The 13,964-nt window shown below is 37.0% G+C and overlaps 1 protein-coding gene across 8 annotated transcripts in view; it reads right to left on the bottom strand.

The window, feature by feature from the left end:
* Positions 1-13,964, bottom strand: part of SHOC1 (shortage in chiasmata 1) — a 114,262-nt gene that overhangs the window by 53,378 nt on the left and 46,920 nt on the right. For 7 of the 8 annotated variants that reach the window (XM_072598087.1, XM_072598083.1, XM_072598085.1 and 4 more), the window contains 2 exons: positions 8,568-8,696; positions 7,642-7,818 (listed from right to left, as the gene is read on the bottom strand). In XM_072598087.1, coding sequence (XP_072454188.1) covers positions 7,642-7,818; positions 8,568-8,696 — 306 coding nt within the window. The remainder of the gene's footprint in view (positions 1-7,641; positions 7,819-8,567; positions 8,697-13,964) is intronic. The other variant, XM_072598086.1, reaches the window with a different exon arrangement.

Raw genomic sequence — 13,964 nt, 5'->3', positions numbered from 1 at the left:
AACAAATATCTCATTTGATCCTAATAACAACCTTAGGAAGTAGGTGCTATTATTATCCCTATTTTACTGATGAGGAAAGTGAGGCAAACAGAAGTCAAGTGACTTGCCCACAGTCAAACACCTAGCAATTGTCTGAGGTTGGATTTGAACTCAGGTCCTCCTGACTCCAGGCCTGGGGTGCTCTATTCACTGTACCATCTGGATATGACTCTTATTAGAGATATTTGATGCAAAGATTTTTCTTTGCACTTCACATTTTTCTTCTTATTCTTGCTGCACTGATTTTGTTTGTGGAAAAGCTCTTCATATCACTAAAAATGGAATTATCTATTTCATCTTCTGCAATCTTCTCTAATCCTTGAGAGCTTAAGAATTTTCTGTTAGTCATAACTGTGATATGTGATTTCATTCTTTAATTTTTTAAAATTGTGAGAGCCTTTATATTCAGGTAGTATGTACATTTTTTTGAGCTTGTAATAGGTAAAATTATAGAGGTGCTCCCTTTCCCCCTAACTTGCTGGACTGAGACACCTCCCAAGGATCTAGGTTTGCATGTTCAGGCCCCATGAGGCTGGGCATATACTCTGGCTTGCACTTTGGGATGCTGAAAAAAACCTTTTTTTTTTTTGGTATGTTTATTTATTTTTAGTTTTCAACATTCATTTCCATAAAATTTTGAGTTCCAAATTTTCTCCCCATCTCTCCCCTCCCCCACCTCATAACGCCTTGCATTCTGACTACCCCTTCCCTCAATAAGCCCTCCCTTCTATCACACCCCTCCCTTCCCTTATCTCCATCTCCTCTCTTTTCTTGTAGGGCAAGATAGATTTCTATACCCCATTACCTGTATTTATTTCCCAGTTGCATGCAAAAGCAATTCTCAACATTGTTCCTAAAACTCTGAGTTCTAACTTCTCTCTCTTCCTCCTTCCCCACCCATCCCCACTGAGAAGACAAGCAATTCAATACAGTATATGTGTAGTTTTGCAAAAGACTTTCATAATAGTCATGTTGTATAAAACTAACTATATTTTCCTCTATCCTATCCTGTCCTCCATTTATTCTATTCTCTCTTTTGACCTTGTCCCTCCCCAAAAGTGTTTACTTCTAATTACTCCCTCCTCCCATTTGCTCTCCGTTCTATCATCCCCCTCACCCCTACTTTCCTGTAGTGTAAAATAGATTTTGATACCAAATTGAGTGTGCATGTTATTACCTCCATAAGTTAAATGTGAAGAGAGTAAGCTTCACTTTTTCCCTCTCACCTCCTTCCTTTTCTCCTCCATTGAAAAAGCTTTTTTTTGCCTCTTTCATGGGAGATAATTTGTCCCGTTCAGTTTCTCCCTTTCTCCTCCCAATATATTCCTCTCTCACACCTTAATTTTATTTATTTTTTAGATATCATCCCTTCTTATTCAACTCACCCTGTGTTCTGTCTCTGTCTCTCTCTATATGTGTATGCATGTATGTGTGTGTGTGTGTGTATATAATCCCTCCAACTATGTAGATACTGAGAAAAGTCTCAAGAGTTACAAATATTATCTATTAAAATTTTTTTAAAATTTTATTTCAGTGTTCTACAATTACTTCCATGTTAGATTTTTCCCCTCCCACCTCCTTTTTTCCCCTACCTCCCCAATGCTTCCCTGAGACAGCATACAATTTTATATAGGTTCTACACATACATTCCTATTAAATATATTTTCACCTTAGTCATGTTGTATAGAAGAATTAAAATGAATGGGAGAAATCATAAAACAAACCAAAAACATAATACAACAAATATTATCTTTCCATGTCGGAAGGTAAACAGTTCAACTTTAGAAAGTCCCTTGTGATTTCTCTTTCCTGTTTACCTTTTCATGCTTCTCTTGATTCTTGTGTTGACAGTCAAACTTTCTATTCAGTTCTGGCCTTTTCATCAAGAATGCTTGAAAGTTCTCTATTTCATTGAATGACCATTTTCCCCCTTAAGTATTATACTCAGTTTTGCTGGGTAGGTGATTCTTGGTTTTAATCCCAGTTTCTTTGACTTCCGGAATATCATATTCTAAGCCCTTTGATTCCTTAATGTAGCAGCTGCTAGATCTTGTGTTATCCTGATTGTATTTCCACAATCCTCAAATTGTTTCCTTCTAGCTGCTTGCAGTAATTTCTCCTTGACCTGGGAACTCTGGAATTTGGCTACAATGTTCCTAGAAGTTTCTCTTTCTGGATCTCTTTCAGGAAGTGATCGGTGGATTCTTTCAATATTTATTTTGCCTTCTGGTTCTCGAACATTAGGGTAGTTTTCCTTGATAATTTCATGAAAGATGATGTCTAGGCTCTTTTTTTGATCATGGCTTTCAGGTAGTCCCATAAATTTAAATTGTCTCTCCTGGATCTATTTTATAGGTCAGCTGTTTTCCAATGAGATATTTCACATTATCTTCTATTTTTTCATTCTTTTGGTTTTGTTTTATAATTACTTGGTTTCTCATAAAGTTATAAGTTTCCATCTGCTCCATTCTAATTTTCAAAGAGCTATTTTCTTTAGTGAGCTTTTGAACCTCTTTTTCCATTTGGCTATTCTGCTTTATAAAGCATTCTTTTCCTCATTGGCTTTGTTGGACCTCTTTTGCCAGTTGAGTTTGCCTATTTTTAAAGATGTTATTTTCTTCAGCATTTTTTGGAGTCTCCTTTAGTAAGCTCTTGAGTCGCTTTTTCCTGATTTTCTTACTTCACTCTTATTTCTCTTCCCAATTTCTCCTCCATCTCTTTTATTTGATTTTCAAAATCCTTTTTGAGTTCTTCCATGGCCTGAGACCATTGCATATTTATTTTGGAGGTTTTGGATACAGAAATAACCTGACGGTATGGATTGTTCTTCCTCATCTGAAAGAATGGAAGAAACTACCTGTTCACTAAGAAAGTAACGTTCTATGGTCTTATTTTTTCCCCCTTTTTTGGGCACTTTCCCAGCCAGTTACTTGACTTTTGAGTCCTTTTTGTCACTAGGAGGGTATACTCTGGGGACTTGTAAGTTCTCAGTTCCTTGAAGTTCTCAAGGAACTTCTCTCCTGGCCTGCACACTGGTCTGGGAGCAACCAAAAACTTTTCTGCCCAGAATCTGGGAGTAGAATTCCCTTTCCACAAAGGCCTCCAGCTCCACCACACCAGTGTTCCTCCTTACCCCAGGGCTGTGCTCAGAGCTGAGATTCAGATCAGTTGCTCAATTCCCCCAGCGTCTTTAAGCTGAGAACTCCAAAAATGGGTGCAGTGGCTACTGCTAGTGGTCCAGACCACGTTCCCTTCTCCTACGAGGAGGTTTTTCACTGACCTTTGAAGCTATCTGTGGCATCTGTGGGTTGAGCAATCTGGGAATTGCTGCTGCTGGTGGCTGCCTGAAGCTGTTCTGGGTTCTGTCCCTGCCATGCGGGCTGCGCTCCACTCTGTGCCCAGTCCGATAGACCTTTCCTATCAGCTTTCCAGGCTGTCTTGGACTGGAAATCTCTTTCACTCTGTCATTTTGTGGCTTCTGTTGCTACAGAATTTGTTTAGTCATTTTTTACAGGCATTTTATGGAGTATGTGGGGCAGCTTCTACACATCTTTCTACTCTGCCATCTTGCCTCCATCCCTGCTACTCTCAAAATCCTCTTTTTTGGGTGCCATGATTGGTATGGGGGAAAGCTTTTGTTAAAGATGACTGCTGACAGTTAAAAATCACCCACTTAGCTATAAAAGGAAGAGGATAAAGGCTCTGTCTCTCTGTCTTCTTTAATTTTGAAGATATTGTTTGGAACTCTCCCTTGGATTTCGCTTTGCCACCTCCTGTGACCACTGTTGTCTGTGGGCATGTGGCAATAAGAACATGTGCATTCTCTGTCAAGTCTAGGATTGAATTTTAAGTTCCTGACTGTATTTTCTGTTTGTTCATCCTATGAATGCATGTCACTGAGAGATAGATGTCTCTAGGCTTGGCTGCTACCTCATAAGTGTGAGTTCAGGAGCTTGAGTCAGAGCTGGTTGCCTAGCAAGAGATGCTTCCTGTAACTACAGTTTTTCAGAGGAGAAGGCATATTTCCACCAGTGGGATGATACAGCTGGAAAGACTAAGAAAGTTGAAGTCATGCCCTGGCCTGCCTGGAGTGTTGGACTTGTGAGCTATACAAATAGTGCAGGTCAGAGATAAAAGTAAAATATCAACTCAATAGCTCCAAATGCCTTCATTTTTCAGAGTATAATAAATGATCAGTTATTGTTTCATGTTTTAGGTATTTGTTAATGTGTTATGAGTTTCAGACATTTTTTCATTGGCAGAAGAAATATGGCAGCTATGTGGCTCAGTGGATAGAGGACTGGACCAGGAGTCAGAAAGATCTGAACTCAAATACTAGCTGTGTGACCCAAGGCAAGTCACTTACTTAACCTCTAATTCTCTGGAGAAAGAAACAGCAACCTACTCCAGTATCTTTGCCAAAAAAATCCCATATGGGGTCATGAAGAGTCAGACATGACTAAACAGTAAGAAGAAATATATAGGCACCTTCTATCTACTTTGTTACTGAATAGCTTTTTTAGAAGGGATTTTTGTTAATCTTTTTAGGGGGGAGTCCCAGGGATGAGCCATGTTTAAGGGTTTTACCTCAGAACTCTAGCGTTGGGAGATAAAGAGCCAGAAAGTATGAGGAAAGACTGACTCCTCTTTGGGAGGACTAAACACAGTCTGTGTAAATCCTTAGAAGGCAAAGTTCCTCATGGGAATGGGTCTCCCTAGGACCACAGGTGACAAGTATAAGACACGATCTAAAATAAATTTCTGCCAAAATGCTTTCCAAATTCTCCAGGAACTTTTGTAAAATAGGAAGTTCATCCCAAGTAGCATATGCCATTGGGCTTATTTTTTCTTTTTGTTTGTTCAGAGTGAATCTCTTTTTCGATTTTCAGAATTTCTATATTGGTTTTTAATGTGGAAGAACTTATAACCAAACAAGGGACAGAGAAGATCACAAGAAGTAAAAGTGGACAATTTTGATTATATAAATTTGAAAGGTTTGGATAAACAAAATCAGTGCAACTTAGATTAGATGGGAAACAGTTAATTGGGAAAAAAAATCTTTGCAGCAAATTTCCCTGATGCTGGTCTTACATTCAAGATATAAAAGGAACTGATGCAAATGTATAAGAATGAGAGCCATCCTTCAATTATTAAATGCTCAAATGATATTAAAAGCAATATCAAAGGAAGAAATCCAAGTTTTCCCATATATACACACACATATATATATAATACTAAAAAAGTTCCAAATCACTAAAAATTAAAGAAATGCAAATTAAAATATCTGCAAGTTCCTATTGCATATTCACTAGATTGGGAAAATTGACAAAAAAGGAAAACAATCAATGTTGAAGGAGTTGTAGGAAAACTGGCACATTAATGCTCTGTTGGTAAAGCTGTGAGTTGGCCCACCTTTCTAGAACACAATTTGGAACTATTCAATAACAGTATTATACCCCAAAAAGAGAGGATAAGGACCCATATACACAAAAATATTTATAAAAACTCTATAGTGACAAAGAATGGGAAACTATAGGATGACCATCAAAGTACAAAGTATGGCCTATGAATGTAATGGAATATTATTGTGCTGTAAAAAATTATGATGGGGATAGTAGAGAAACTTGGGAATGTTTGTCCGAACTGATACACAGTGAAGTGAGCAGAACCAGGAGGGAAATTTATACAATAACAACGTGAAAAGGAGTAACATTGAAAGATACCGAGTATCTGATCAATGCAGTGACCAACTGAGATTCCAGAGGATGAATGATAAAGTACACTATCTCCTGACATAAAGGTGAGAAGTTAAATATGTAGAATAAGACATAAATTTTTTGGAAATGGATAATGTGGATTTTGTTTTGCTTGACTGCACATTTGTTACATGGGTTTTGTTTTTCTCTTTTCAGTGGAGGGGGAGGGGGGAGAAATAAATGTTAATGGAAAAAATAAATTTAATTCATAAAATTAAAGAGGTGTAAAAAAGCACTTACTAAACATTTACCATGTGCCATGCACTGCACAAAATGTGAAGGACACTTAGAAAAACAGAGTCTCTACTCTCAAACCATGCATATACCTATTGGCGGAATGAACACATAAAACAAAGTTTCAGGAAATGCAAAGTGCTGAAGTCCTAAGAATGCAGCAATGGGGTAAGATGGATGATATGGCCTTAGATTAAATCAGCTGATCAAATAAAAGTATTAGGGCCTGGGAGCAGGGTAGATAGTAAAGCCTACAGGGACTTAAGATGTAGTGGCCTGGACAGATATTCCTCTATCTCACAAGAAGGAATAAAGTTGATGACTTCCATTTCATCCAAGCTGGGGAAATAGCCAAACAACTCAGATGGTTTTTGAATGGCTGTGACTGTTAAAGGGGGAAGTCAAAGACTCAAGGAACTCTCAAGTAATAGGTTCTGGAATGACCTGGGGCAAGGCAGAGGGGGAAAGCAAGGGGAGAAGAGAACCCCTGGTAGTAGTAGGTCTTATCCCCCCAGTTCTGATGTGTTCAATATGGGAGAAATATGATTAGATAAAATGTGAAAAACACTTTGATTACTGCTTCCTCTTCTAAATATTCACTAACCATTTCTTTAATAATACATTCTAGAACACAGAATGTAGTAGAAACTACCATCAAGCTCATTAGCTGAAAATCTATACACTCCATTGTCTTTCTTAAAAATCAGAACATTTTTCTATTTTCAGTCCCTCTCCTGTTCTCCTGATGCTTCAAAGACTGCTAACTAATAGCAACAGTAGCATCTCAGTAGTCACATCCATCAATTCTTTCAGTATCATAGACCATAATCTGTCTGGACCTGGTGACTTGAATATGTCTAGAGCAGACAGTTCTCTTACTACTGCCTTGTAAACATGGGATTGAAGCTCCCTGTTAGCTATTTTTCTCCCACCCTTTCCAGTTCAAAAGTTATTTATTCTACTTGGTCAAAAGAAAAAAGAAGCAAGTTTGAGTTGCGTGTTTTTACTTTCTCTTCATTCTGCAGCTTGGTGGATGGCTGATGCTCCACTATCACTAGGTTTAATCAGGATTGTGCCTTCATGAACAACTATAGGTAATATATATGCAATACTTTTCTAAAAACTTTTTGCTAATTCTATATACAGTTGATAAAGCACACACACACACCTTAAAGCACTCTATAAATATTAGGTATTCTAAAAGTACACACACATATGTACAATTAGAGGAGCACAGACCTATAAGGTTATCTAGTCTAATATCTTCATCTTATAGAAACGGTTACTGAGGCCCAAAGAGGTTAAGGGACTTGCCCCAAGACCCCACAAGTAGGTAAATGGTAGAATTAGGATTAGAATCCAGTTCCTCTGACTTCAAATTCAGTACTCTCTGGCATGTATCTTACCAAACTACCATGTGTCTGCCATCTGAGGATCAGTCTAGAGTTCTAGGTTGGCTACCAGTTGGTGGATTTTTCAGCTATAGAAATTTATGAAACATAGAGGTTATTGGTAGATAAAGTAATGTCACCAATGCATATATACTTACTATTGTGTGTCTATAAGCATCTATCTATATATTTGAAGCAACATAGCTTATACTTTCACTCACCTTGAAGAAAAATGTCACTTATTATTTTTTCTTGCTGCTTTAAGAAAAATCTAGTTTGGTCAAAGCCAAGAGAGGCAAATTTCCAGTCTGATGTAAGAAGACTATCATGGCAAGCAAGCTCTTTCAATAAAGGAGTAGCTACCGCTTCTAAGAGACTGTATGCCTGGCATTGGCTATCTGGCAAAAAACAAAAGTGGCAAAGTAAGGGTTGATACTTGTTAGATAGATGCTACTCCCTTGTTGATCGACTAAAAAACTATAATACTTTAAAAAAAACCCATCGTGATTCTATGAATATTCTTGTGCTTGAAACCTTAATTTTCTCTAGGCAAGGGACCATGACAGACTTCTTTTATGAGAAGTATATTTTCTACAATAATTCAGGATTATGAAGAAAAAAACCCTGTAATCTAAATTAGTTATGGATAGGTTTACAAAAGAGCAATTATCATATTCTTAGAATGCATTTACTAATTACCTAATTCCACACAGAACTGTACAAAGATTATTACATAGTCCTATTACTTGCCCTCTCCTCCATATTTAAAATCTAAGATAGACACTTTGACATGGACAATAGAATAATGATCTTACTCTGATATGTGAACCAATAGTAAGTTATTTTAACCAAACACAAATCAAGGACAAAAGACAGAACAGCTATGGTAATGTCATTTCCAAAATTATCAGAGGAAACTAATGGCTTTATTTTCTCAGACAAATGTAAGAATTTTTTTAAAGGATAGGAGAGAGATGAGTTGGTGGGATGGGGATATGAAAGGCATTCCAGACAGAAAGGACAATTGGAGAGAGCTTGAATGTGCTAATAGCGAACAGATGAAAGGGACTTTGACTAGGTAGAGTTGAACCAAATGGACCTAGTGAAGTACTTTAAAGTTAAATAAACTTTGAAGTTTATAACACACCAGTTGCTTGAATTTCAATGATATTATCTGTCTTCTCTTGGTTTTTCTCAGGGGACAGCTCTATACAAACAGCAGGATTCTCTTCTTCAAGAGTCAGAATATCTTCCTCTTCGCTTTGCATTCTGGATTCTAAAACACAGTAAACTTGCATGTTGTTCAGGAAAAACTCACATCATTTATAAATCACTTAAATAAGCAACACTTTTTTAATCAAAAGATTATAACCCTTCCAAGATCACTAAAAATTCAAGAACATTAAATTCAACTCAACGAGTATTTCTTGAGCAGTAATGAAGTAAAACTCAGATGTTTCATTATGGGGGGGTGGTCAGTTTTTAAGAGCTAGGCCAGCCAAGTTCAAACTGATAGGTTCCACCATGCTGGAAAGGCTTCCAGTGACAGCCTCTATGACTGTGATAGACTGTATTTGCTTTCTGGAGTCCAGCCCACCTAAGTATGGAGAGGCTCAGCAGCAGCAGACTGAACAATTAGTGAAGAATTCTTTACTCATGGAGAAGGGGAGGGAATAAGCACTTATATAGTATTTATTATGTGTCAATCCACTGTGCTAAACACTATAGATATTCTCATTTGTTCCTCACGAAAACCCTGGATGGTAGGTGCTGTTATTATCCTCATTTTACAATTGAGGAAACTGAGACAAACAGAGGTTAAGGGACTTGCCCAAGGTCACATAAATATCTAAGGTCAGATTTGAACTTAGATCATCTTGACCCCAGGCCCAGTGCTCTAGACACTATACCCTCCCATGAAACAAAGAAAAAGATAAAATAGTTTTCAGCCTAAGTAGTTCTATTTGCTTCTGTGGTAATGGTAAAAAAAAAAAAATGACAGGAAAAGAGGACAGAGCATGCTAAGACTATATAAATACCCACTTTTTTAGACTATATAAATACTAACTGCTCTAAATGTGAGCTCTTTGTCCAATGAATGGATATGTTACTAGAGGAAGTGAATCATATTGATACTGATTTTCTCATTATAAATTAAACTAGAGGACAAAATGAAATCAGAGTTAGACAGAAAGAATGCTCACAGGTTTTCCTTGGAGAAGCAAATAAAGCACTTGATTTTATAATGCATCCAAAGGCAACAAGAACTGTCATGTCATGGGATAATTATACATACTGCTTTGTTACTTTCATGATAAGCACTTGCAAAAATACTATCATGAAGATAACTTCAGCTTATGGATCAGTATCTATTGCAGATGATATGGAGGTCAGGAAAATCTATGAACATCCTAAGATAATCCAAATTAAATCAACATATATACTTTGGCATAAAATAGCAGCAAATAAAACAGCAGTGGATAAAGTTGGATCTGGAATTAGAGTTGAGTCATATAGAATAAAACGGGCATGGAAGATGGATTATTTTGTTCTTCAATGTAGGAAGTGAACAAACTAAAGAGATCACAGATACACTTAAGTATCAAAGTAAAATGTAGTGGGAAAAGCACTGACTGCTCTAGGAGCCAGACTATCTGACTTCTAGTTCTAGCTTTGGAAATAACTAGCTATGGATGTTAAGCAAGTTGTCTCTGTGAGCCTCAGTTTTTTCATCTTTAAGATGGGAGATTAAACTGAATGATCTCTAAGATTCATTATATTTCTATAATATGGAGGCAACATCATACAGTGGAAAGAGTTCAGTCTGGAAGCAGAAGAACTGGGTTCAAATGTTGTCTCTGATATTTAATATTTATTATGACCATGCACAAGTCATTGAAGCTCTCCTGGGCATCTATTTACTTATCTGTCAAGGAAGAGAGTTGAACTAGATGGCCACTGCTGTCTCTTGTAGATCTGTGATCCATATTTTACCTACAGTGTTTCTAGCTATGGCAGATACAATGAGGGGAAATTAAAAAGAAATATGACATACTGTATTACTATAATATGGTCCTGTAACATAGGTGATGTAAAACTAGTTTTGGCAGAGTTGAAATGAAAACATTTTTGGCTAAAAGTGTTACATTTAACAGGATTTGTCATTCTAAAACTTTATTAGTAATGAAATATTTAATTAAAATATAACTATGTAACTTATCCTATAATGAATATTTTAATTTTAAATATGTATATCCTCAAAAATAAATCTCATCAGGTTTATTTCTGGGTACCTAATATGCATTCTCCATTAAAATCATTATTCCAGTGACAACATTTAACAGGAAAATTAGCTAGATCTAAAATAACTGCTTTATCAATCTTATAGGTGCAATTCCTCTTAACAATCACTAGATGGTAATGTAATCTCTAAATAGCGATGTTCTACTTTAACAAGTTTAGAAAGATATTTTCATCTTTAAAAGTTCTGTTCTATACAGTTTTTGCATATACATACATATATACATACACATCTACATATATCTACATATATACATCCATATCCTTTTGTTTGCCATTTAAAACTCTCTCACAGTCTGGCCCCAAGCTACTTTTCCAGCTTTACATTATTCACATCTGTGATCTAGCCAAAGTAATTTTACTGTTATCAAAAGTCTTCATCTCTCATCTCCACGCTTTGCTCAGGCTGTTCCTGATGCCTACAATTCAGTCCTTCTTAATCTTTGTCTCTGAGAATCCTTAGTTTCTTCAAGACTTTGCTCAAGCATCACTTTCTACACCAAGGCTTTCCTGATTGCCCCAGGTGCTACTAGCACCCAAATAACTTTGTATCTATAAATATACCGACATGCTGTATCGCTTGGCTGGAGGGTGGTAGACTACCATTATTCTTCCAGCCTCTCAGATTGAAACCAGCCTCCTTAGCTTGGATGACACACTCAAATTAACAAGTTACCAATAATTCCTTAATTGCCACAACTACTGGTCTTTTCTCAATCTTCATCTTTCTTGACTTCTCTGTAACATTTGACACTAATAATCACCCTCTTCTACTGTATCTCTACCTTCTCTCCAGGTTGTCTTAATACTATTCAGTCTTGGTTCTCCTACCACCTGCCTGACCACTCCCTCTTAGTCTCCTTTGCTGGATCATTCTCCATTTTATGATGCATCACAGCTAACTTCTAAGTGTGGGTGTAACTCAAGGTTGTGTTAAAACCCTTCTTTGATTCTCTGTACAATTTCACTTGGTGATTTCCTGAGCTCCCTTGGATTCATTATTATTATTTACAAATAACAACAAAACCCCTAGCATTTATACTGCACTTACTATGTGCAAGGCACTGTGCTAAAAGCTTTACAAATACTATTTTATTTGATCACACATTTAGCCTGAGAGGTAGGTGCCATTATTATCCCCATTTTATGAGTTGAGTAAAATAAGGCAATAAATGTGTCCAGGGTCACACAGCTATTAAGTGACTGAGGCTGGATTTGAACTCAGATTTTTCTGACTCTAGGCCCAGCACTCTACCCACTGCATCACCTAGCTACCTCAATCATCTCTACCTAGATGATTCTTCAAGGTGTGCTACAGTAGGGAAGTCTGTAAGGGGTGGAGTAAATTTGGTGGGAAGTGCGTGGGAAGTAACGTAACTACTACTTATGCATTTCTGTTCATCCAATGCTAGGAAGGTAAATTTGGATGGCCAAAAGATGCGCCGTTGACTTGGGTTTTGATAGCTAGTTTCCTTTCCTTTCCTCTTTCTTCTCCTTTCCCAAAACCTTAAACCTATTGCACTCTGAAGCTGGGATGCCAATGGGCCCTTGCCTAAAGGCTCTTATGGACCCTCCTAGCTTTAGAGTGATTATCAATAGTAACTGTTGCTATTTCCCTCCCAGCCTTTTGTCTTTTTTTTCTTGGCCTCATTAAAGGGGCTATGAACTGGGTACTTCTTAAACAGGCCTATTCAACAAATGGGAGTTGCCTCACCCTAAGTGAGTACCTGCAAAGACCTTGGCCTAAAGGAGCCAAGGTCTCCCAGTGCATCCTGGGTCATCTCCAGTCATCCTGATGAATATCTGATCACTGGATTCAGATGGCTCTGAAGGAGAAGCCAGGCTGGTGACCTTGCACAGCCCTCCCTCATTCAAAACAAAGTCAAATGCAAGTCATGGCACCATTTCTCTGATGGCATGGTCTTCTTCAGCAACAAAGGACAAACACAAAACATCCCTTGGCTAATTGTAAACTCCTTAAAGACAGGGACTGTTTTCAATTTTGTCTTTATCTTTTAACTGCTTAGCACAATGCCTGGCACTAAGTAGATGTTTATTAAATGCTTATTGTTTTATCGTACCAATAAAACGTAATTTGTATAACAGAGTAAAAATAAGGCCCTCAGTTTATTATGTCAATAATGAACTTAAAGTGTTAACCTCAGCACATTCTATAAACTATTAGTGGTTGAGATGTTTTATTGTCAGTATATTCCTTCTAACTTTGTTAACTTTGATGTTGACATTTCTATATTCATTTGTGCCACTCTAAATCCAGGGTTAGCAATCCCCAATATCTCTGCCAGGAAGTGGTGATGTGTCAATCTTTGGGTAATGTTCACTTTTTTTACTCACACATACCCACTGTGTCATTACTCTTGTTATTTTTCTCTTATCCTATTGCTTTTCCTCATTCTCTGCTCCCTGGATATTCAACAAATATATTCTGAATTGAATAAATCCATACTGTTAAGAGTTGTAACATAACATAAAACTATGATTATTAATTTCCTCTAGAATACATCCTATTTATCAGTACTGAACCAATGCTAGTTGACACAATCCAACACCTATTAAGTACCTATATTTAAGGTACTGTGAGCCAAAGCAAGGAGTAGGAATGCCCACATGTTGTATCCAAGGTATAGTTAGTAGTTCTTTGGAGTGCTGTTTAATAGCTAATTATAACTAGCTTTATTTAATTTTAAAAAATATAGAACTTTAAAGTTTGCAAAGCATTTTGTGTTTTGTTACACATTATATATGTTCCCAAATACGCTTCCTATTACTAACCAGGCAGTAGAGAAAATTAGCAAAGGCATTTACTAAGATGGTATAGTCAGAACAGTTGCTATAAAACAACATCCCATAGTCTATTTTCTAAAACTGAAGTTCAAACCTTCTATCTATCCTGTCACCCTTATCTCTCTTAATATTATTCTTCAGATAGAGTTGCTGGGATGATCAAATTTATATATATATATATATATGTATATATATACACATACACACACGTACATACAAACATACGTATCTCTCTATTTATCTAACAAAACAAAAGCAAAAGACCTTAGCTTATAAAGGCCAAGGTCCCCCACTGCATGCTGGGCCATCTCCAGTTGTCTTGATCTGTATCTGGCCACTGGACCTAGATGACTCTGGAGGAGAAAGTGAGGCTGGTGACTTTGCATAGCCCTCCCTCACTGAAATTCAATTCAATTGCAAGTCAGGTCATCATATTTCT

The sequence above is a fragment of the Notamacropus eugenii genome, chromosome 3 (genome assembly GCF_028372415.1).
Source record: "Notamacropus eugenii isolate mMacEug1 chromosome 3, mMacEug1.pri_v2, whole genome shotgun sequence".
Lineage (NCBI taxonomy): Eukaryota > Metazoa > Chordata > Mammalia > Diprotodontia > Macropodidae > Notamacropus > Notamacropus eugenii.
The sequence above is the reverse complement of the archived record's forward strand: the minus strand, read 5'-3'. Positions and strand labels throughout refer to the sequence as shown.